Consider the following 24754-nt stretch of genomic DNA (forward strand, 5'->3'; position numbering starts at 1 on the left):
CTTTCGTGCACTTGTCGGAACTTGTGTGTGTGCGTGTTGCCTGCTGGTTAAAAACATCGAAACATCGCGCAATAAACAGCGACACGTTTTGTGCCGTTCCGCGGTTGACCCGTTTATGGATTTCGGAAGCCGGAAAACAAATGCAAAGCGAGTGTTTCTCTTCTGTAACTTAGTCTTTACTGAGCGATGTATGATTATTACTTCTGCCTGAGGACCTATCTTCAGCGCTATTGGTGAATGGCTTAGTTCGTGTAACAGTGAAAAAACAAGATGAAACGATAGCACACATTCCCGAGATGAATTAGTCTCATTACGTTACTGGTCGGGAACGGAATACAGTCGATGGTTCGATCGCCAAACTCCTGACCGAATGTCTTCCGATTGAAGCGCTGTAGGAAGGCGGGAAGTAGGGGCAGCCTTTACGTTGGTTTTCCCGTCGACAGCAGGGCCAACAGACCACCGGCGCCGACCAGCGAGAAGATGTAGTTGAGGCTGGGGGTGAACGATCGCAACAGATAGAAACTGGCGAAGATGACCAGCGCCAAGAAGAGAGCATTGTTGTAGAAGATCGAGAAGGTGGAAGCTTCGTACTCGGCCACATCGATCTTCTTCCACAGAATGCGCTCGTCCTTTTCCTTGCGGCTCATCTTCTTATCGTCCGCCAGCAGGGCCGTCATTTCGCGCGTTACCGCATCCTCGCGCTTGTTGGCGATTTTGTGCTTCAGGGTGAACTTGGTGTTCCGGTAGGCCATCGCCAGCAGGTAAGTACACAGTCCGGTGACGATCACGAAGAACGCCAGCGACGGCAGCAGCTCAATCTGGTGCACTCTCCAGAACAACCCTGCGTGGCGAATAACCCATGATCAGATTGCATTCCACTGTAGCGATCGAAAGCACAACTGTCTACTTACAGATGGGCACCGCCGATACAATTGCCGCGTTGCCGTAGAAGAGAACATTCGACTTGGTGCTTACGTTCCGGCTAAAATCCTGCAGCAGCAATTCCTCCTCCTTGGTGAATCCCGACGCCTCGTTCTCTGATGCCATGGTGTTTACGAGATAAAAAGAAGTTTTCACCTTCGCAACGAAAGGTTTCTCTGTGACGATTGGAACCGAGGCTGGACGCAAATGCCGCGAGCTTTAATGTTTCACGGAATCTCCGGTTCGCAAACGTAACGATACGTGTCAAGATTTCGACGATGTGGAAGCCGATTTCGGACCGTCAAACGAAGTTGACAGCTCAGGCTTGTTGCCAGTCAATCGGCATTTGACCGAAAACACTCACGCCAAATGGAAACGTTTTGGGAGCTACTCTGACAAGTTTGATGGATGGAGGTTAGAGCCCAATAATTGTATTTTTGATTATTTAATTTTAAGAACAATAGTTTTGGTTTTAAATCTCCCTTTTATCAATTTTCGATGCCCAGTGCCCGAAAAGCCTTTAACGAAAATCTAAAAGGGCTAACACTCGAAGCTGTCATTAAGCGAAATAAGCAACCCTGACACTTTCTTTGACAGTTGACAAAATTTCAAGCAAACAAGTCGACCAAAACAAAGCCTTCCCTTCGGATACTTTGGGCGTCTTAAGAAATAGGATTATTTTTTCGTAAGTGCAATGGGCGGAGGAGATTTGGTAAGTCCTTGGTTCAGCTTCAACCCTACTGCGCTGATCACACACTAACGCTGTTTATCGATTTCAGAATACGAAAAAATCATGGCATCCAAATACGATGAAAAATCAGGAACGAGTCTGGAAGGCGGAACAGCAGGAGGCAGCCGAAAAGCGGCGGCTCAATGAACTGCGCCGTGAAATTACGGAAGAGCGCAATCGGGAGGAATTGAAAAGTATCGCAAAAAAGTCGGGAGTTATACCCGACGATGGTGACGATAAGAAGCTCGAGTGGATGTATCGCGGCCCTTCGCAGCTCGTCAACCGGGAAGAGTATCTGCTCGGGCGGACCGTCGACAAAACGTTTGAGGATCTGGATGCGCAGGAAAAAGCGGCCACTTCGAACTCGGCATTCGGTGTAGCTCAACCGAAGAATCACGTCGAGCACGAGTGCATTCCCTTTTCTATCCGTCAGCACAAGGGCGTGCTGAGCAATGACCAGGTTGATATGGCTCGTAAGCTGATGGAAGATCCGTTAATGCTGATCAAGCAGAAGGAAATCGAATCGCGGCAAAAGCTTCTGCAAAATCCGGTCAAACTGAAGGAGCTTCATCGTTTGCTAAAGAACGATCGCAGTTTGGGTGCCACTGATAAGGAACGCAAAACGAAGGATAAAAAATCGAAGAAAAACAAGAAAGCCTCCAAGAAGAAGCGCAAAAAGCATAAGAAAGCCAACGGGTCAAACGATTCCGGAAGCGACAGTGACGGCAGCGTGGACCTGGATCAGCTGCTGGCGGAGAAGTACAAAAAAGTGCAGCATTCCATGGCAGGAGAGCAACAGGAAGGCGTTAGCATCGACAAACTGTTAACCATGAAGTATGATAAGCTATCAAGAGAGCTGGACAAAATGGGAAGTAGTAAGACGAAAAAGAAGAAAAACCGTCGCGAGCCAAGCCAGGAGTCATCCGCTGAATCTGACCGTCGACCCTCAGCACGACATTCCCGCCGTAACGATGACAGGGAAGATCAGAACAGAAACAACCGCGTCAGGCACAGGCAGGCAGACCAATTCAAAGCAGCCAAAACGGAGTCCTCTAGAAGGCGAAGTCGTTCGAGGAGTAACGAGAGGAGAAGGCAAACCTCTACGGATCGCTCTAAACATCATCACTCCGCTCAGCGGCAAAGGTCCTCTCCGTATCGCAGTAACGAAAGAATAACTAAAAGCGACAGTCGACGCTACCGATCGCGGTCGAGGTCGACTGAACACAAACGGGAAAAGAACTCTAAACGAAGGTCTGCCTCCCGAAGCCCTAAGCGCAAAAGTCCAACCAAGAAGAAACACGAAGCGCCCGCAGTAAAAATTAGGAAAACTCGTTCAAGCTCAGCATCATCGACTTCAAGTTCATCGGATGAGTCTACTCCGGCGAAACGCCCGATCGTCGATCAAGACTCGGAGGACGAAAAGCGGGCAAAGAAAATAAAAAACTTTGGCCTTGTTACGGCATCCGGTGAAAAGCTGCACACAAACGCCAACACCTCCGTACGGCTGTACAATCGGGATGAGATAAAGGCGGAACAATCCAAGCAGAAACCGTCTTGGAGCAGACCGACCGAAAGAAAGCGGCCACTGACGGAGGAGGAAATGGAGGAAAAGCGTCGTGCTATGCAAGAAAATGCTCAATGGCGCGAGGAGGATCGATCGAGCAATGTGAAACGATACGAAGCGGAAGATCGTCGCGAGAACGCAAAGCACGGCAACCGGGAGTATGATAGGGAGTTTCTGACGAAACAGTTCAAGCATGCGGCCGCCAATGAGACCGTCGAGTCCCGTATCCGGTCGAATCGTAACAACATCCAACGATCAAACGGTGCCATGGACAGTAACTTTGCAAAACGTTAAAGTACCGGAAAGCAGTTCTCAAGACGAAATTGTATCATGATAAAAGGGCCAGAATCACACCGGTTTGGAAGAAAATAATAAAGATCAATAATGGTACGCGTGGATGAAAAATGTGGTCTCTCGTTTTACACTTATAATTTACATTTACAATTAATGCGGGTTTGACACTTTACATTTAATAAGGTTTAAAAGTTGCTACAAAAATAGTTTTCTCCTTTTTGTTCGTCAGTTCCATTTCTGCTTCGTCAAAGTAAGAAATTACAGTAAGTCCTACTAGCAGCGCTTCTCATCGACAGTGCTCAACGCAATATAGCCCGGATTGCTGATGGCATCTTGATTCCCGCCGGCCAACTCCTCGCTAGTCGGTCGTGGCCCCAGTTTGCCACCCTTCACATTCATGTACTCTGGTTCGTGGCTGTGTTTGCTTGTGCGTTCCCTCGGTTTGGGACTGACAGGTTCGTGCTCCGAATCAGAATTGTACCCATTGGCGACCGACGACGGGCGGTCGTTGCTCAGCATCGGGATCTCCTCCGGGAGCCCTTTCTTCTTGTGTCGCTTGCTGCCATTTGGCGGACTAGTATCGAGATTGTTGCGAATGGTTGGCGAATGGCGCTGACTGTTGAAGCTGGTGAAATCAAATTGACTATCCTCCGAGTCCGACTTGGTTCCTGTCATTTTGAGATAGTCTTTCTCGTGACGAATTTCGGAAACTGCAATCGAGAGTGGTTATAATGATAAGTCAAATTTCGCTTCTAGACCTCTCGGACTCCGTCAATACTTACTTGGGGGCAGAGGTAAAATGATGCCATTAACATAGTTTGGTGCTGAAGGAGCCAACTCTTCCGGAGGACCCAGATTGGCTAGATAGTCCGTATCGCCTCGTTCCATTTTCTCGGCATTCATCGCTAGGTATGGTTCGTTTAGCTCCAAGTAGTGCTAAAATGGGGATTGTATTAAAACTAAGTAAATCCCGCAGCTCACGTGATATACTTACGTCACGCATTTCATCCGGAAGCATGGCGTTGAATCTGCTCTTCAAATCCTTGAACGATGGCCGGGAGTCTGGCTTAACGTTCCAGCAGTTTAGCATAATATCGTAAATATCCTGGTTTGAAAACTGAGGCTTATCCATTCGATAGCCATCGCGTAACTTGTTGTACAGCTCCTGGTTCGCCTCCATGCCCGGATATGGAACTTTGCCCAAGGAGAACAGTTCCCACAGAACTATTCCGTATGCCCACACGTCTGAGTAGGTGCTGAACACGTTGTCGCTGATGCATTCCAGGGCAAGCCACTTGAAGGGCAGCGGTGCTCCGCCCTTTTTCTTGTAGTTGTCGCTTTTGTACATCGAACGTGCCAAACCAAAGTCACAGATCTTCACGACGTTATCGTCGCACAGGAGAATGTTTCGTGCGGCCAGATCACCGTGCAGCACCTTGCGCGAAGCCAGATACTCCATTCCGCTAGCGATCTGCGACGACCAGCATACCAGGTCGGTCGTGTTGACCGATCTGATAGGACCCTTATAATCCATGCGATAGTTTGATCGCCACAGCGGTTCATTCGAATTGATCGAGTTCAAGTCTTCCACTGGACGCCACAGGATAACAGTTGGTTAGTTGTTGAGTTGATTACTGAAGCGGCAACGGTTCGACTTACCTTCAACCGATGTCATGGCCGTGGTCTCCGTATTGCAGCTATCAACCATGCCCATGTTCTGCAGCCCCGAATGGCGCACGTAACCTTTGGAGTTGACTTGCTTCTTCGGGTCGACGTACTGCTGTGTCAAGCCGCTGTCGATGTGATTATGATAGAAAGCAGTCGGATGTTGTTGAGGATGACGATTTACATTGTTGGTGGAAAACGACAAGTTTATGTACTTCAATCCTTGACTACGTTACCCACGGTTAGCCACAACACACCAGAGCGTACACCATCAATCACCCAGATCACCACCACAAGCGTAAGGAAAGCAATACAAATACACACAGACACAGCGCATGGGTTCCGGTTCCGGTTTGAGGTTAGGTGACACGTTTTGGAATAGATAATGAGTATTACACGCATGAACAAACCACAGAGAACATATAGAATGAGATAAGAAAAATGAATAGTAGAAAGGAGAAATAGAATCAGTTTGAAAGTTAACCAGTTGAGTTATTGTTGTTAGTGGAGCCATTACAGGGTTATTTATTTCCGTGTATCGTTGTGCAACGGGCAAACACTTGTATGTGAGGTTAAATTAAGAAACTATAGTGTCAGTAGTGTTTGTTAGAACTTTTCATCCAGTCTTAAAATGTGTTAAATATTGACACCAGTGAAAATGGCTACTTATTGACCCGTTTATTCCGTCAGTTAAACGTTGCCGTGCTTTTTTGTTCTGAGATTCATGCAGATAGTGCAAATTGAACTAAGATTGCTTACCTATTGTAATGATAACCACTCTTCGACCAACGTAACTGATTGATCTCGATCGTGGGATCTATTTCTCCCGTTTCCTGGTTAATCTGATCGATAAAATGTGGCCGGCTTTTGAGTAGGAAGTTTTGTACATTACCAAATGGACAATACTCTACGATCACCATCAATTCACCTAAAATCGATTGAGTTTATTAATTATCCGCTACGGAACAGATGCTTCCTCCTGGTAGCCTCCAGTAATGTGTACGTACGTTTGGCAATGTTTTTTGTGACAGCTCCTAACAAATTGACCACATTGAGGTGCTGTCCCAAATGGACCATTATTTTAAGCTCCGAAATCAGGGCACGCATCACTTCATTATCGGTTTGTTTCTTAACCATCTTCACAGCGACAGTCGTTTCGTCTTCGTTTACCATTATGCCGGCGGCCGTTGCCTTCATGACCACACCAAACGCACCAGTACCAAGCTGCTTACCGAGTTTGAGCCGATCCTTCGGAAATTCGTACTCCGAGTTGTACGGCAGCAGATCAGCTTGCTCATCCAACGCCACGTCGGGATTATAACAACCCAGATTACCTTCTTCAAAGTTGGCCAACCCAGCGGCCTTCATGGTCTTCACTTCTTTCTTCTTTTTGCAGTAGAAAAGTGACACCATTACGATGGCAACTAAAAGTAACAACAGGAGCGCCACGATCGCATATATCAAGGACTTTTTCACAACGGTAGCTATCAAAGAACGATATAAAGGAAAGGTTAGAATTTGATTCTCTTCACCCGAATGGCCGTAGCAAAACAACAAAACCTACTTCGTACATCGACCATCCACTCCTTCTCGATTGTGCCCTCCTTGTTTTTCGCTACACACTTAAACAAGCCGAACTCTTCCGGTTTGAGGTACTCAAACGTGAGCGATGTTCTAGTCATCTGAATACGGGTGCTGTTTTCATCCAACTCGATGGGCGCCCCATCTTTAAGCCAAGTGACTTTCGGATCGGGCGTTCCGACGACATCGCAGTCGAGCTTAAGGGGTGCGTGCATTTCCACGGTTAGGCTGTGTTTGCCACTGTCAGAGAGTAGCCGAGGAGCAACGGGCGCCACTACCTTCATGTGCGTAGCCCTGCTTTCAATCGTGCCATTTACGGTCTTAACGTGGCAGTAAATCTCGCCCGACTGCTCCGGAGTCACATCTTCGATGTTTAATCGAGCTTCCCAGGCGAACGATTGGCTTGAGTATGATATTGTTACTCCATCACCAACTAGTAGCTCATGATCGTTGTGCACGAACATGATGTCGCTCGTGTGATTATATACCAGCGCCGAACACACGTACGATACTCGATCGCCAGTAGTGATCATCTCTTTCGGTTGTACCCGCTCGAGTACAATCGTATCCGATAGATCGCTGAGTAGCAAATCCGCCTGCTGGATTTCACTTCCTTCCGAGTTGCTGGCCTTGCAGTACACAATTCCAGGCTGGTCAGTGATGGTGCTGTAGGTTCGCGACGATGTGATCACTGCCTCTTTCTTGGTTTCTGCCCACTATACCGATGGGAAAAACAAAAACACAAAATAATTTTACATCCATTGGTTAAAATTTTACAATCGATTAACAATGTCACTCTTGGCAAGAGTCTACCAATCATAGAGAAGCAGCGCAGAGAAGCTCATAGAAGTTCTTACCATTCTGGGTGCGTGCTCCGAAACGATATCCGGGCCCGAGGACTAGGGAAACAAGTGGAAACAAGTGGGTTAGCACGAAGCACAAGGTAAGCGTAGTTTTAGTACACACAAAACCAAACACGTCGGAGGAATTGTAGCAGTACCAGGCGGGAGCCGTTGCGCTCCGCCTTGGTGTCATGCTTACTGTATGCCCTGTGCTATTATTGTTCGTCTGTCGTTAATTATGATTAGAGTATTTGAAAATTGCATTCCCATACACTTACCTCTGGCTGGGTCTCTAAGCAAGTGATAAGGAACTGATTAATATTCAAGACAATGATTTGTTAATAACATTTCTTAGTTAGTCAGGTAGGCTTAGAGTACGCAGTTGGGAGGTATTGAGCAAATGCTTCAAACGAGTTTCAACAATTGTTGAACTGCTAGTTGAATGCTTTTCTAGTCACATCCATACACAGCATCGCGCTCGTGATGAACAAAACACACTTAAACACAACACATACAGTAAATAGACCGACATGCATGGTTTGACTGACTTGTGGCAGCGAAGGTTAAAACAGTGGCCTCAGCTTTTTACTTACATCCCACTTTGCTGAGTTCGTCAGTGCTATGGAGCAGTTTTTCCAAGGTGTTTCTAGACACGGTTGAAACATGAACGATATGTCTGGCCGGGGGTAACCAATGCTTCGGCACACGAAATTAACCAGCTCACCCGGCTTTGCGAACCTACTGTCCATGTGTACGGTAGGTTTGTCTGAAAAAGACAATTCCAATTAGAACACCAACAGGTGCACACCACCTCCACGCTACCATCCAATTCTCGTACTCACCAAAAACATTAACGAAAATACTATAGGTATCCGTCGCGTTACCGGCCATAGCAACGGCAGTATACGAGCCCGTATCAAAGACTGTCGGATCGTTGATCGTTAGCTTAAGGTGAGTTGGGGTTTTTTCAAACTCATGCTTGCCCTGGAGACTTGTCTTCAACTCATCATCGTCCTTTAGCCAATAGTACTCAATGTTGGACGGGTACGATTGGTAATTAAGGACGATAAGGATGGGTGGTGTTTTCCCATTCTGATTGCGCCTCACACTTATGTGGGGTAGCCTGTTCTCCTCGGTCAGCTCTACATAATCGCCCGACGAAGGGCGCACGTGCAGCTTGTAGTTGTGATAGTTCATGTTCTTGTTTATGTCAAACACTTCGCAACGATATGTTCCGTTGTCGTCGCGGGTAGCCTTTTCGACGATTAGCTCCCGCGAAGCGAGTTCTCGATCGTCGAATTCCGGATGCGGATACACGTCCAGTTTTCCAACTTTGACTCGGCCACCCTGCAAAAAGATACAACCAGTATTGTTACAACGAACCTTTAGGAAGAGTGATTCGTTGAGGGTTTCCATACCTGCGCTACCGGTTTCAAATTAGGTGGCACCTTCCAGGTAATGTCCACATGTATTCCTTTACGGATGTTGGCAGTGCAGAGAAGCCTAATGCGCCGTCCCAACGGTACATGGTTGCTCGTATCGCTGTCGATCGTAGGTTTCAGCAAATAATCGCCAACGGCTAACAGAATGTGTTTAACAAATCATATATAAGTAAAACTCCACTAAGAAATCTCTTTAAGAAACACAAACACAAACACACACACACTCATCGGTTGGCACAAAAAAATCAAAACAGGAACATCATGCTATAGAATGGTATGGCGTCAGCCAAGCCATGCCGTTTCATGCATAAAATATGTTATTTCTCTGGATGTTAGTTAACAAGCAGCTAGGCAGGTGATTACTTTAATAGGCACATCACATTAAGCGATACAATAAATAGCGTTTTAGTAATAAAGCATGCAAACAACAATAGTAAAGCTAAATGAACCCAATCAAACATAAAACAACGTTAAAAAACTAAGAATACAAACACAACAGGCGGCTCAGTTCACAGGTTCCAATGGGGTTGTCCGAAAATCCAATTTTGGGAGCGAAGCTGAGCGGATAGTGTGCCGTAATCTATAATCATTGCAAATGATGGACCGCTCCCACTGGACAAGCTTGTAGCTCGCTAATTCGTTTCGGACGATGCGTTGCGTTAAGGAAAGGTGTTTTATAATCCTCCGTAGTGGTGTTAATGCAGGATTGGTCGACATGGTCCGACAAGTTTGCTCCTTAATTATGGACCATTCGATAGTAGTTTTATTGAGCAATTTTTTCTGATACCTACGTCGCTGAGAGTAATTTGATAAGGCGTGGTAAAACCAGCTGACACAATGTTCTCGACGATAAAGACATTTTTAGGACAATCCGGTACTGCAATTTGAAGCAGAGCAGACTGACCTTACGAGGAGTTATTATTGTATCTCAATATGGACAATGACCTATAGTCAGCTATAGAAGCATATCAGCTAAAACGCTAAGACAAGCATAGAGCAATGCATAGAGCGATGAGGTTCTCCAACTCTGCACATAAGACCAAATGAATGTACCTATTAGGGAATTGTGAGATCACCCTTCATATATCCTTCCCAGTGCGTTTGAAAACAATCAATAAGTTAACAGATTAGATAAACATAGTATTACGCGACCCGATCCGGTAGATGATCGTCGTTGTCCTTAGGACGATAAGTACCGGCGGCCGCGCATTAGAAAGCGTTCTTGCTTGCATTGTATATTAATGTTGGACAAGACAGACACGAAAAGGTGTTACGGTGTATTGAAAGATACGTGTGAATTATTGAACCCTCGTGGAAGACACCACACCACCAATCCAAAACCACAAAACCATTCTATAACTACTAGAGCGGCACCCAGGCACGGAGCTGTTCTCGTTAGGTTCTAATGTGGCAAGAAAGTTAAGTTGCAAGGAACGCGGGCGTGATTTTTGATCCTCATACCTTCATCTGAATCATCTGAGCAGCGCAACAGTAGGAGTAAGCACGTTATACGATTTTGCCGATGGAACGCGTTATTGTGTTGCGAAATGTAAGGTAAGAGAAAAAGTTTCAATATTAGATTCTTGGTCGACGACACAACATCATTTTAAAGACCGCAGCATCGATTGATTCCCAGAAACCATTAGACATAAACATTAGAGGTTGTGAAAGGAATAGAGATTCATTGTGTGTGCTACAGTGTTTCTGATGAGCAAATGGAAACCATCACTTGGAGCGGTGGACGCATCTGACTATAGATTGATAGACTCCTATGTTTGACGCGCTAAGCAGTATTCCCCGAGGAACCTGTTTTAGGCTGTATTGAAATCCCTGCGGATCATGCTTTTAGCGCACAACATTGCAATTAGGAGAAAAAAGAACGACAGCATTACAGTACATAAAACCGATGATTAAATGAAAGTAGGAAGAAAATTAAGACGAATAACAAACGACTTGTGCATAAGAGACAGCGAAAAACAGAAAAGTGAGGAAGGTAGATTGTATAGTAATTACATGGAAAAGTCAATGGAAGTATTGAAGATTTGCCACCGTAAGGATTGACATAATGGATGCTCGGTGTAGTAGGACTAGCTGTAGTTTCTCTACTATGGCCATCATAAACAAGAACGTTCCCGGCAACCGTAGCACTGGCAATGTCGTCCTCGATCGCATCTGAGGCGCTAGTAGAGCCCAGCTCCGTGCTAGTTACAATGGTTTCGTTAACACTAACCAAATCAGTGTAAGCATTAGTGAATAGCGTAGCATTATCTTCATATTCTTCCGCCACGGAGCGTTTACGCTTCATCAGTGGCAAATTTGACTTCGAATCTTCGCTTCCGGTGTCTGAAGCCAAAGCACCGTCCGCTAGGTAATTAAAATTTTGATCGAATAGCACCATCGGACCATTCTTTAGAGGAATTTGCAATGTTTCTACAGTGTTTAGCTGTTGTTGACGGTGGAGCCACCGATTGCCGGGACGTTTGTAGTTTGTCGATGCTGCTGGAACAGTAATACCATCACCATTGTTGAAAGAGCTGAACGACTTGGAAGGTACAGTAAGCCGTTTCCGACCAGTGTCGGAACTTAGCCTAAGGCCGAGACGACTGCTTGCGGCAGAGAACTCACAGCGTTCGATGATCGTTATTCCGAATTCGATTTTGTGATTGGGATTATTTCGCTGCAGACAGTAGTACGGACCACCATGCTCGAGCGAGTGGAAGTTGAGCCGATATCCTTGCGTTTTACTAAACTCATAGTCTTCAACCAAATCCTGGAGCGATAGAGAGTGGTGTAGAGTGATAATTTAATACAATGCTGGAACAACGCTCGAAGGAAGTGGTCTGCGAGAGAGCAAAGCTCACAGACAAGCAGCTTTAGAATAGAGTGTAACGATATGTCTGTAAAGATAGAGAAAGGTATCGATCGGGCCAAAGATAATTCGGTTAAGATAACTCTGTTTCAGTACAATATGCTAATACAATAATTTACAATTGCCTTAATAAAGTAAACTTAACTTACGGAATGTTACAATGTCCAAACCGGATATACTTATACACATTTCTTGGTTTACTTGTGCCTAGGAAATTTTTTTTGTACAATGTATTGATACAGCTGTAACCACGTTGAAAATGGTCGATCGTCGATCAGTTATTAAAACAGCGAACGGTACGGCTGACTGGTACGGCTAATTGATCGATCATGCTCGATGATGTCGGCTGCAAACCATTTAAGCCATCTCGAGTTGGAAAACAAAGTAAAATCGTTTCATCGTTTCGGTAGGTTTAAGTTATGGAGTAGACGGACTTGAAAAGAAACGTTCTCTCCGCTGCACTCCGAGAGCAAGCAGATTTTGCTTATTTACAAGGAGGAGAGCAGATCTCACCCACAGCCCAATTATTATGGCTCTCAGATGTGCGCATATGTAAGTAAAACTCTAGTGCTGTAGATCGCACAAATTATGACATGATGCTTTTGTTTTCTGCCAGATGTGTAAATTCATCGTTTCGTACAATATGTACAGCCAGTTAGTAAACGGACTTTAAAGTTTCAAGGGATATACTATAAAATGTACATCGAAGAATCGAGGAATTTACTACAGGGAAGTATTCTCGAGAGTTTATGGCACTTTCGGAGTTTTTTGTGGGGCAGTTTGGTAAAAGAAACAAACTCTACGTACACATCACCATATACATCATCAGCACACTGACTGTATCGTTGCGAGAAGTGCAATGGAATTCTACGTAACCAATGTCGAACCGCTGATATACCACTGTAAAACCTTTGGCCGGATCGTATGTAGTGTTAAAGAACTGAGTCTAGAAGAAGGTAGAAGAAGATTTTCGATAGAGTGTCCTAAAGAATGCATAGAATATGTCACTGGAAGGGTAGAAGCTGGAAACGGAGCCGTGTCGTACTCACCCCGTCGAGATCTTTGTAAAGTTCCACCTCCACGTCCGGGTGCGTTGGTTTACAGGGAATAACGAAACTCTCGTACTGATTAACGCGAAACACAGGCGCTAGAACGGGGACCAGTGGTTGATCGTCGTCTTTGACAAATACGTAGATGGTGGAGGCCAAATACGCGGCCACCATCTCGTCCAGTTCTTCACCCTTGTCCTCGTGCCATGCCTCGCTATGGACACAGTAGTACCGGCCAACCGTTGCTGCCGACGCGTCCGTGATGGTGAGAACGCTGCCATAGGGCTTATCAGGATCTTCCGTCTCATAGCTGGCAGTTCTCACGTTCGGAGGATCCTGTAAACGTCAACTCATAAGTGAGATTCAACCCATCTACCATTAGTAGCTCGTCTCGGTTGGCTTACCCAGTAATACGATGCAGCATAATGCTGCCAAAGGATTGGTTTGTGAGACTTGCAGGTGAAATTCCGGGATCCCTCGAACGGTAACACTACATACTCGTCGGCTGTATCGATTTCCGGTGCGTCATGCTCAATATTATCTTCTCGATCCTCGGCCAATAACGCATCATCGAGAGCTTGAAGAGAAGAACGGAAAGAAAAAATACGCATTGGTACACAAATCCTAATAGTGTTTGTTAGCTGCATTAGAACGAGAAGATCACCCAGCGAGTGCGCTTTATTTGTAAACATTGTACGCTACGTCAGCAGTACGATCGAAGCAAAGTTGTCTAACGGCTGACGAGGGTGCAACAGGAATTTTATCGTTCATTTTTTATCAGTTCCTCTCTCTGTTTCCGTTTGCAACGCATGTGGAGATACGCACTTGATGGTAATGACCGTTTCCACTGACAGCGCTCCTTACGTTAGGAATATTTCTATACTTCCGCTGCATTAGTTTTGGTTTGATTTTTTAAAGTTATTAACTCATGACCTCTTGTTGAAGTAAATACAGTCTCAGACACAGCAGTATAGTCAACGTCGAGAGGGACCGGATACTACTGCAGCTTCCTCGCCGTTGCTGCTGGTTAACCAGAGCAAACGGGCTCGTCAAGCCAGTCAGGCTTTCTACATTCCGGCCATTTCAGGTGATGTAATTAGGGCAACCGGTGATGCCGTACAAGTATGGAAATCGGAGATTAATGAATGTGGTGTGTGGGCCGCGGATGTAAAAGTGCATGAAATTTAAGTACCTTCTGCGTCTTCAGCGTGTGTATGTCAACGTGGTTGCAGGGCGGTGGCCGCGTTTTGCGCAAGGCAATGTCTTGTATCAATTACAAAACCGCTGGAAGACCAGCTATCAGTCGTTCAGCATAAAATATCTTAGAAGGTAAGCTTTCCATTTGAGTTTCGAATACAAGATGTAGAAATTTAAAAATAACTGTCAACTTGTTTGACTAAACCCTTAAACACCATACTGAAGTTAAGGATTGCATTTTACCCGTATATAATAAGGGTAAGTTGAAGGGCGAATGAGGTTTAACTAAGATCACATGCCAACGACGATCCCACGTTTTAAAAGCCACATGCTACTGAACATGATAAGAGCATGACCTGTTCTTAACAACTGTTCTCAATAGAGTCACTGCATTACGCATTAAGACAAACGTTTCATTCAATTCGGAAAAAAATAACATGGAATGAATTGTAATAATTCTAATGCATGAAATATTGAAGTAACATAAAATGATTGTAAAAGATATGTAAAACAAACTCATCATAAATTAATACTCACCATAGACGTATGCCGATTGCCGGAGCACGATCAAGAACGCAATGCACGTTACAACTAATATCACAGTCATCGATTTGCCCATGTTGATGCTAATGTAATTCGCTAATTTTCGCGTATGGCTCCAATCACTCCGTAGCTGGTGCTACTCCGTACCGTGGAACACACTCGCTCTTGCACACACTTTGTCACTCGACACCTTACACTTCATAGCTTCCTCGCGAACGGAGAGCAATCTTTCGAGCTCATCCTCTCGAGCACTGATCCGTGATTTTCGCACTCAATTATTCACATCGTTAAATATCCTCCAGCTGAGAAAACCTCCCAAAGGCCGTGTTCTATCGGCAAGGGTTCTTCTTTTTGTTATGGTTTGGTTATGTTTATTCCGTTTGCGCTATTCTCGGGTTCTTACTTTTCACGTGGACACTTTCGAGGGAGTGTTTTTTTCACTCACTTCCACGCGCTTTCGGTTCGGCTCGGCTTATGGTGATGACACCACCACCCGAGATCGGAACTGGAACTAGAGTGCACTGTTGAAATATTTAGTTCAAAACAAATTATAAATAAAACACAAATGGAAGAAAAACGATCCACAAAATTCAACAGACGTGATTTGCTGACCAAAACGTTCCCAAAGGTGGACAGTAGGTCGGCTTAGAGAGTACACAGTGCGTCAAAGCGGCCTAGTCAGCGACTATTTGTCAGGCGAAGGTCTACATCGTCTTTCCGGTGCCGCCAGCACCTTCTTCGTGCCCAGCATATGGTGCGTTTTTCGAACCTACACAAACACGCACTCCATCGAGGGGCTGCATTCCGAAACATGAAACAAAACAATTCCCGGGGGTCACCCGCCCGCCCGAGTCCGTCTCTTGGTGCGAGATATGTACCATGTTGTATTTGCAGTGGCCGTTAAAGAGTTGACTTTGGCAACGGAAATCATGGCCCGGGACTCGAGACCGATTTCTCTGGGCCCTCTGGGGTCCGTTCGACGTGTCGCATCGATTCTGGATGGTGGCAAGCGATAAATTAAGCTATCGGCATAAAACAAATACCTACACCGACCGGCACCGGGGCATTTCCTGCTCTGTCGGCTTTCACTTCCCACGCTGAGATGCGTTCAGTCCGTACAAGAAATCTATTTTCAATCCTGCTCCACAAAGTCCAAGTCCGGGTTCTTTTCGTCAAATGGGAACGAACTTTGTTACAACTCACTAAAACGACTGCTGGCAGCCGTTTGTCAACTCCTTTTTCACAGTACCAGCAATTAGCATTGCAGGCAGAGCGCACATGGCTCGTGTCTCCGGCAACGAGAACGGCCAGCTCATTTCCATCGGATGGACGGTAATTTAATCAGCTCGTGGACCGCAAATCACCCCCGGTGTCCTTAGGGAGCACACTGTTTGTGGAAGCGAACCACCGGGAAAGCTGTCCTGTGATCAGGAGTGGCCAACTTGACTGTAATTATGCCATTATAACACCATGAGCACGTGAAAGTAGTTACAATTTTGCAGTAAGCCAGTAACAAATCGCGCCAGACAGAAGCAATGGTTAATGTTGGGCGATTCAATTTAAATTGCTATACATGTTAAGCTGCCAAACAAGTCGTTGATTTCGCAAAGGCAGGCGCAGAAGTTCTCACAGATATGCCTGGTCGGCGAGGTAATAGAAGCAAATGATTATCCCATTAGCACTAGTTGAGGGCCCTCCGAGTTGAGGGCATGTAAATATATCCTTATCGCATCACATTCCAGCCCATTGAGGCTTTAAATAGTTCTCCAGTAAACATTTAATCGTTGAGCCGGCGCGCAACATTCTTGGCCCTTTACGAGAAGCGTTCGACGGCCAGTTTGTATGCAAAACAAAAGCAACGATCCCGCGGTGGCGCCATTCTTAAAATGCACTTTCTACGCATGCAAATGAGCGAGAAGGTCCTAAATTTGTGCGTTCTTTCCGTCCGGTGGGCATTTCGCCTTTTTTTTTGCATCGCTGCAGTGTTCAACGAAAGCAACGCCGGGGAGAAAGAAACAAGAAGTTTACTTTCAAGGAACCGGTGCCAAGTTGCAACTTACTGCGTGTCTGGCGGGGGGACGAGAAGCGAACCGTAAGGAGGACACATAAAGTTTTGCATATGTGCGTGATACATCCGCCAAGAGCTCCGCTCCGTGCACGGAGTTTGCGGTGATTTATAAAACGAACTTCGTGATGTATGACGAGTTCTGTTGTGAATCCGCCCGTCATGCTGCGGCCTAAACGTTTTTGTGGAATGTTTATTCAAAGAAGCGAAACCTTTGTTACTTTTTTACGAAAAAAAAAGTATTTGAACACCCCATCTCAAACTTTATATCTGTAGCACACTGATGCAAGAATAATTACGTTCTTTCGCATAACGCGCTAAGTTAATACAAAAATCTGTACCTATCATAGAAATTTAAATATTTTCCACTGGCAACGAAACGCCGGCGACCCGCTGACGGTTACTGGCTGCGAAAAACATTGTCGACGTCCGGTAGTCATTATGTTTGTGTACGGTCGAAAGCCTCATCCACCGTTGAAAGCATACTTATTTGACCTTCACTACCTTCTGAACTCGCGCAAGTATGTTGCTCGCCCAGGCTGGGGCTCGAGTGCCAACGGTCAGTTGGTCGAGCGGTCGGGCTATCGATTTTTGGTTTATCCGCATGTCGAATGTCGCTCAGCCGTCCGGCCAGCACAAAATTGGGGCTTCGTAGAAGGCAAATATAAACTCACTTCACACCGACCGACCGGGAAGAGTTAAGTTCTCGCTTGTGTGGTACGAATGACATCAATACTATCACGCAAACGTGGAGGTCCCCCCCCCAGCGGGGACACTTTATACCGCAACCGCTTACTTGCAGCCTGTTTGGCGCTAAACAAATGCCGTGACCGTGAGGGACCGGCCACGAAATGGTCACGAAAGAAACACAAACCTAAGCAAACTGTTGCACGACGAAACTCCTGCCCCAAACGCACTCACACGCTGCTAATCCATTTAGTCCCTCTGGAGGGTCGTTTGATTAATAGTTACATTCCAGCGGTTTATGACGGCAGGCGGCCATCGACTTTGGGCAGTTTTTGAGTCCCAAAAATTAATTGATAAAACAGTAATACAATACGTTTGTTTTCATTTCATCGTTTAGATGTCACGATGTTGCATGAACCCGAGGGATCAAATTTTTCAATTCCGTCTAAATTTGGGTGATGGCATCAGTTATGTTTGCTTACAGAACACCGGTCGTTTGCAGTTTGTTGGAACATGCGACCACAGCCCAGTTGGTCAATACGAATCGGTTCACCTTCATTGAAAGCACTTTTAATTAATTATTGGAATTCATAATGATATTCGAGAACCTCACAGGTTCGAGTCGAACGATCGTGTCCTTGAAGTTTTCAGTAGAAATCCGCCTTACAAGCGGTAAACTCGTCATCACTCGGGCAAGCAATAATATCTGGACCAATTTCAATTGATTTAACAGCCCATTGAATAAAAAAAACCCGACTTGTCACCACGCCGGTCACACATGGGAAGAGTAACAATACGGCACAATTGGCGAAGCTCATGATCTCATGCGCCTGTTTCCAAGTCACCCTCTGCTCCGTGTTCCAAGATGCTACAATTCCGCATGAGGCACAAATCATCTTTTCGCGCTCACCCGCTCTTTGCTTGCTTTTGCAGAAAGAGAATTTTGTGAATGGTCCAAACCAGTGGAAACTGATGTCATCTCGACATCATACCGGCGGCGGATGGTGAGTCTACCCGCCATCGGTGGCTGGTGACTGTGCAGCAACCGTAATAAAATGGCATCAAACCGTGCAAACTCATGAGAGTCGCGTCAAGTTTCGTCTGAAAACTCCGCGGCCGAAGCCGTGGTAGCTGCGTCACATCCACTAAGGCGAGAGAACTTGAGTGCGGGGTGACGACGTGTATCGATACAAACCTAGTTCGCAGTTAATGAAACAAATTGTAGCACCCCGTCTTACGGCGGGTGCTGAATATTAAGACGACGTGTTTTCTTGGTATTCACGCCGTGCCGAGGGGGGCCAAAGTTCAAACGACAAGACGTGGTTCATCTGTATTCGGTGACGTTGTAGGTCTTCCCGTCGTGAGTTATCAATCTACGTCACACGATCGGGCTGCGATCTAACACGATCGCGTTCCATATGGTCGTGAGTTTATGTTTTCGTCTTGCACGGCCGGTTTGGGCGAAAAGATTACTGCACGTTTCACTGATTATGTGGCAAAATGTCTGTGGCGCTCCGTGGCGGTGGTGGCTGCTATGAATACTAAAGTAGCTAACGGTAACCGGGGTAATGGCTGGTGAATACGGCATATTTCAAGAAATTCCAACCAATAATGAAGATACCCTGGCGAGCGACATTTCGAGCATAAATTTTGTGCCTCGACTGTGCACGTTCGCGACAATTTGCATTCATGATTGAGAGTATTGTACGAAGGATGAGCTTCTTTTCTTACGGGGCTCTGTGAATTTAATTTCAAATATTGAATCGGAATCGGAAACTATCGGAAATTGCACTTCTTCTTCTGTCTTAAAGTATTCCCTTTTTCAATTAAGATCGATCTGCTCTCGGAACTGCGATGCAGTATTCTAGCACCGGTGCACCATCTACTGCGGTATTGCAAGATGATGGGCTCAATCCCACACGCTATCAATGACTTTCTGGTCAAAGGATCAATATTGGTTCCCTGTGCGCAGCATTGCGGCTAACATACGATGCGAAAGAAAATCAATAAAGCTTTTGCTGCTGATACCATCGTAACCGAGGAGAGTATGCCGCATATAATTAGATTGCGATAACCTACGATAACCTGCACTATGTTTACCGTCATTCTTAGTTACTGTAGATCTTGGCATTTCAAATATAAACTTATTCCTGAATGGTCGTAATAGAACTTTGCTAGTTCGCGCCACGCAACAGCATTCAGTGTTAATAAATGTCTCAAAACAGTAATGTGCGACGAAATATGCATCAAATCATCAAGGCCATTATCAAGTAAACACACCAAACCAGGCGCTTTATACTCGGGGTCCAGTCCAAACCCAAGCCAAGATAAGAGATAAATTTGGGGAGCATGCGCGTGCTGGAAATAGATACGGCGCGCCACAGTGTTCTACAGCTCCCCTGTTACTCGGTCAAGTTGAAGATCACAAAGCAAACAAGCAGCAAGGTTTGCAAAACCACTTCAACAATCTGGGGGCAGCCAGCAAGTGGACAGGAACTGGTCTCATCGCTTCAAAATGGCTGCCGGTAGATGGCGACCACATGATAGTTACCCTCCCCTCGGGGGCCGAGAAAGTTACCAGTCGTCGGTTTTGATGACACCAACGGAAACGAGGACTCATACGGGTCCCCCGCCGTGCTTGGGTGTCGTTGTAGCGGTTCCCCGGGCGATCTGTTTTCAGGTCGCAAACGTTTTCCACGAGGTGGGTTGTTTCAGCACCTGTGTCAGTACGGAAGTCAATTGTGGAGTCAGCAGTACTGGGCCCACGTCATAAACTGGCTATTAGTTCTACCGAACCTAGGTGTCGTTCGACCACAAAAAAGTCCTGGGATCAGTTCTGATGCCCGTCTGCTGATCGGCGGGTCTGTTTAATGTCGTCTGGGCCCGACCGGACGGAACCACACCCTTTCGGAACCACGACTCGCATCCGCTCGCAACTGATCCGCGACGATCTGCCTCTTCCTGGGTCCGCTGCACTAGAGCACGACTGGAAAGCATCATAAACAAACGGGGAACGATCTCGTCGGGATCGGTTCGATTGTGAAGTAAACAAAAATTATGAGACCACGGGAAGAGTTATTGGCTTTTAATTCTGCTCCCGAACCGAAACGTTCGGGACCTGGACAGGGGGACGGGAGCATAAAATGCTGGCCGGAAACGGCCGATCAATTGAACGCTATTGACTCCGGGGGCACTGCGGCTGCCGCTGGTGACACGGTTCGATGACGGAGACGGACCACACATTCGCGGCACGCCACTGCACGGTTCTGGAAAGAGAGTCACGGCCGGATGAGGAATGCACATTGGTCATAGTGTGTGTGTGTGTGTGTCTGTGTATCGATGATCGTATCTCGATGCGTTTTGTGGCACTGTCTACCGTCTGTTGTTTACCTTGCCCCGCACACTGGCGCTCGTGAATAAAACGGTACCGAGGAATGGTTTCGCAATTTTACAACCCCTTGTGAGGTGTCCGGTGTGTACACGCGGAGCACGCGATATCCGCGAATGTGTTGGTGAGATCATGGGACATCGGTCGGCCCCGCGAATGAATCATCAAACCTCTCTGAGGTGAGGCGTGATTGTCGAATGAATCGCGCCAAACCTCAAGGTTCTGGAACCTTTCCGATCGTTTTTCGAGGTTATTTGGTGCGCCTACGGGTCTGAAAGACCTGCACCTTCAACACGAGAAAAGTAGTTTTGAAGCATAACCGATAAACTTTCAGACTAGGAGCGCCCAACATCGCCAACCCACCACATCATGAAGTTGTGAAGCGATCGAGGAGTCCCAATGCGTCGCATATCAGGCCCAAACACTTGTGTTGTGTTCGTTCGTTTCTGGTTTGTTTCTTTTTTGTCATGTTTGTTTCCCGGGGTGCCAGTTTTGATATCTCTCTTGTGCCCCCTGCTTCGCTTCGTGGTTCTGCTATCCCACGCCAGTTCTTATCCGGAATTTCCTTACTCTACAAAACTTATCTCGAGAAGTCCAACAGCGTGCGCACACAGCACAAACTATTAACGGGGTTCTCGCCCAAGTTTTCCTCGGTCGTCAGAGTTTTAAAAAGCGCAGGGCCGCAAACGACCAACGACGATAATAGTAATCTGCTATGTCGCGCTATGCTGGGCCCCGTTAGTTTGTAAATAATAATGCTGTTATGTTTGCGCTCGCCGGAGAGAGAGAAAAATCAAACAGCGACACATCTTGGACCAACATTCGGCTTCGGCCAATCAGCATGTGGCCCAAGTGGGCCCAAGCGGACAAATGTTTGCTTCCACAGAAAAGAAACCACTTGTACACAGTTCCTCCCATGCTCCCATGTGCAACTAATTAACCTTTTTTTAGGGTGGGCCCCCGGCGCAATAGCTCACCAAACACGAGCGGGTGAAGTTGGACAAATGCGACACTCGGAGTGTGGCGCAACTGGACAGCCGAATTGAGAACGACTTTTTTCCCTCTTCTGTCACGACAAGGCACAAAGTTTAGCCCTTGTCCGGACGGACAAAGTTTTATTGTTTGTGAAAACGATTTGTGACATTCTGGCACATTCTTCACCTATGGGCCGCCACTCTGACAGCGCTAATGGTGCAAAGGAACTTCCACCTGTCGGCCGAGTTTATTTTAAGTTTGTTTGTTTCATAAACGGCCATGCGGACATTTGGGGCGAAAGTCGTGGTGTGGTGTGAAAACTCCGATTCCGTGTATCGCGCGCTACGAGCGATTCCGCTGAGGGGGATCGTCTAAAAAGGAAGGTTCAAACGAAAAGAAATAACATCGCCAGCGCCACATTCCAGTGTGCGCGGTGCGAAAAAACGCTACCCCGGGATGTAACCCAGGAGCGCCGAGATTTGATTCGCAGATTTTCTTTTCATTCCTACAGGTTGCCAAAATTTTCCCCTTCAGAGGCAACGAGTATGGCCGAAGGCCTAGAATACGGCGTGCAGCAGAAGTTCGAACAAACATAAACCAACCGAAAAGCATTGCCCCGGAGCTCGGCTGCCAAGATGACTCAAAAACCGGTTCGGTAGACATGATCACGTACGCAGAAGGAAGCGAGCCGTTTCGTGGGTCTCTGGCCTTCTGGCCCTCGATCTCCTGCGTTGTTACGTCACTGGACTAAGCCACCAACCTAAGACCATGGGTTATGACGAAGCGAGCATAACTAGTGCCTTCGATCGATCGAATTCCCGATCCGGTCTGCGATGATCGAATGGAGGGTGTGTTGTCTCTCTCTCTAACGATATGCTGCTCTCGATTTCCCATCCCGCCAGGGGTCAATAACATCCAAACTGTGACTACAAGTTGCGAAAAATTATTCTCCTCCAAGCGCGACTCACTACTCGATCCTCTTGGTTATGCTTTCAAGCCCTGGGCGCTTATGTTGTCCTCCCGGTCGCCCGCGTGTAGCGGCCGAAAAGATAGTTAATCAAAAGACCGGCACACTAAATTTAGCACAAACATTTATCTTTCACCACACGACACCGCATCATCACCACGTTCCCGGTGCACCAGCCCTGCACTCGGGCAAAGTGCATGGCTCCCCAAAGAGACCTCGCGGGCTGGGTATTTTACGTCTTCTTCGCCTCCAAGAAGCCCGAGCCGTGGGCGCACACACAGACACACTTTGGCTGTCGCCTTGCGCGTTTTTTTCTTCTTCGTCGTAATACCATTTATGAATTCAAACACATTCAAAACCAGTGCTCGCGATCGCTTGCGCGAGGCGTTGCGCCGCGCCGCGGTTTATCGTCGGATCGTACGGGGAAGGTAGTTTGCCGGCCACCTCCGTTCAACAACCGAAATTCAACACTTGGGCGAATGCAAGGCGAAGGGCCCCCCACCTGGGCGGGTATCAACTTCCGAATATGGCGACCCGATCGTCGGGTGGCCACGTGAGCGAGATGAGCCCGCGCGCCGCGCATATAATGCGCCACTAGCCGCGCCAAGGCTAGCTCGGTTGTTTGTTTTATTTTTTGCACGCCACTTCGCACTTGAGACTAACTTGGTAGTGGATTTTCACGGCGGTTCACTTGGACTCACGATACACAACCAATACACTGCTTCGAAATAACGAATCTCTCCGGAACCAGAAAATACGTCCGAATCCGACAAATACTTTAACCGAAAAACTTAAACTTAAACCTTGAACGTAAACGCAAATTAAAAACGTAAAACTGACTTTTGAACCTGACAATTCTTTACCTTAACTGACCAAGTGCATGACGCTAGAGCGAGATAGTCGATGTTTTCTCTTTTCTCTCTGAAGAGAGAGCGAAGCGAGAGAACTCTGCCGCCGTGCACTATGGGAAAAAGGCGGTACTAAATGACTATAAAAAGTAACGATTGTAGTTATATTGTCCTAAAATAGATAAATTAGATATCAGCGGTACAAATTTTAAACCTTCCGCGTTGCACAAATTCCGAGAAATCATCTGTCAAAGCCGAAAGAGTGATAAAAATTACTTTTTAAAACTAACTTCTGTTAAAACTTGCCCATAGTATCACACTAAAGAATTCAATATCAGGCTGTGTCAAAAGTTTGTGTATTTTGAAATAATGATTTCGAACAACGATAAATCATCATCATCCAATACGAAGATAATTGTAAATTGCGTGAATGCAAAATGTTGAATTTGCACAAAACACATGCAAAGAAAACAAAAACGTTGTAAAAAGTCCGTAGTTTATTCTCAAAACCCAATATTTTCACCTGCACGATACAAATTTCCCATAGTGCAGTGTGCCGCGATTGCTCGAAATCTGCTCGAAATATTTGCCTTGACTCGATAATTTGAATTAACTGGAATTGCTGCACTAAAGCATTGTTTTATTCCTTGTTTAAAGTAACAGATAATGGCATAGGTTTAAATTGATCTTTTACTTTTGATTGAGAGCCTTGTGCAATCCAATATTGTGGATTCAGATTGTGAGCTCGTGAAGAGGAATTTTAGGGCAAAGTAACTGTTACACAATTTTACAGTTTTATTTATTTGTGTTACCAGCTTCTGCATTCGTTTCGCCAGTTGTGATTAGTATTGTTTACTAGTCCTAAGTCCTGTAAGTTGTCAATCACTACGTTGCCCGGTGACTGTGGAAAATAATAAGGAACTTATTTCGATTTTACAAAACAAATTATTTTTTATAACGTTCCAATGAAAGATTGTGCGTTGCCTTTGCATGCAATTTGGTCGGAATCGTTTGCTGTTGAACTGGTTTCCACTAAGAGCCGATTGGCTTGGACCGGGAGTCAAATTCCAAGAACTTTCTTCCAAGATTTCAATTCAAGAGTTTCATTCCTTCCGCTCATCATGTTA

At 46.1% G+C, this 24754-nt stretch overlaps 3 protein-coding genes across 3 annotated transcripts; 1 reads left to right on the forward strand and 2 right to left on the reverse strand.

Moving 5' to 3' along the window:
- Positions 1 to 160: 160 nt before the first annotated feature.
- On the reverse strand, positions 161 to 1206 carry LOC128275473 (translocon-associated protein subunit gamma). The gene is made up of 2 exons (XM_053013985.1): positions 912 to 1206; positions 161 to 841 (listed from the first exon to the last, which is right to left on the reverse strand). The coding sequence occupies exons 1-2, from the start codon at positions 1045 to 1047 to the stop codon at positions 420 to 422; spliced, it is 558 nt and encodes a 185-aa protein (XP_052869945.1). The 5' UTR covers positions 1048 to 1206; the 3' UTR covers positions 161 to 419.
- Positions 1127 to 3566, forward strand: LOC128275472 (pre-mRNA-splicing factor CWC25 homolog). Its single transcript, XM_053013984.1, has 3 exons — positions 1127 to 1335; positions 1519 to 1633; positions 1701 to 3566. The coding sequence occupies exons 2-3, from the start codon at positions 1616 to 1618 to the stop codon at positions 3507 to 3509; spliced, it is 1827 nt and encodes a 608-aa protein (XP_052869944.1). The 5' UTR covers positions 1127 to 1335; positions 1519 to 1615; the 3' UTR covers positions 3510 to 3566.
- Positions 3567 to 3633: 67 nt separating this feature from the next.
- On the reverse strand, positions 3634 to 23516 carry LOC128273522 (vascular endothelial growth factor receptor 2). Its single transcript, XM_053011503.1, has 17 exons — positions 23443 to 23516; positions 14692 to 15218; positions 13362 to 13534; positions 12958 to 13293; positions 11665 to 11809; positions 10501 to 10515; positions 9016 to 9176; positions 8440 to 8944; positions 8191 to 8363; positions 7613 to 7654; positions 6739 to 7471; positions 6182 to 6658; positions 5934 to 6102; positions 5169 to 5401; positions 4504 to 5099; positions 4292 to 4445; positions 3634 to 4219 (listed from the first exon to the last, which is right to left on the reverse strand). Exons 2-17 carry the CDS (start codon positions 14771 to 14773, stop codon positions 3783 to 3785), a joined length of 4431 nt encoding a protein of 1476 aa, XP_052867463.1. The 5' UTR covers positions 14774 to 15218; positions 23443 to 23516; the 3' UTR covers positions 3634 to 3782.
- Between the last annotated feature and the right edge of the window lie 1238 nt (positions 23517 to 24754).

The sequence above is a fragment of the Anopheles cruzii genome, chromosome 3 (genome assembly GCF_943734635.1).
Source record: "Anopheles cruzii chromosome 3, idAnoCruzAS_RS32_06, whole genome shotgun sequence".
NCBI classification, from domain to species: Eukaryota; Metazoa; Arthropoda; class Insecta; order Diptera; family Culicidae; genus Anopheles; species Anopheles cruzii.

Bases quoted from the DNA above. Each gene is read 5' to 3' on its own strand.
- LOC128275473 (XM_053013985.1), bottom strand. From the start codon at position 1,047: ATGGCATCAGAGAACGAGGCGTCGGGATTCACCAAGGAGGAGGAATTG. The intron at 842-911 runs GTAAGTAGACAG...TTCGCCACGCAG, and splicing joins TGTATCGGCGGTGCCCATCT to GGTTGTTCTGGAGAGTGCAC.
- LOC128273522 (XM_053011503.1), bottom strand. From the start codon at position 14,773: ATGGGCAAATCGATGACTGTGATATTAGTTGTAACGTGCATTGCGTTC. The intron at 13,294-13,361 runs GTAAGCCAACCG...TGACGTTTACAG, and splicing joins ATGCTGCATCGTATTACTGG to GATCCTCCGAACGTGAGAAC. The intron at 8,945-9,015 runs GTATGGAAACCC...ATCTTTTTGCAG, and splicing joins ATTTGAAACCGGTAGCGCAG to GGTGGCCGAGTCAAAGTTGG.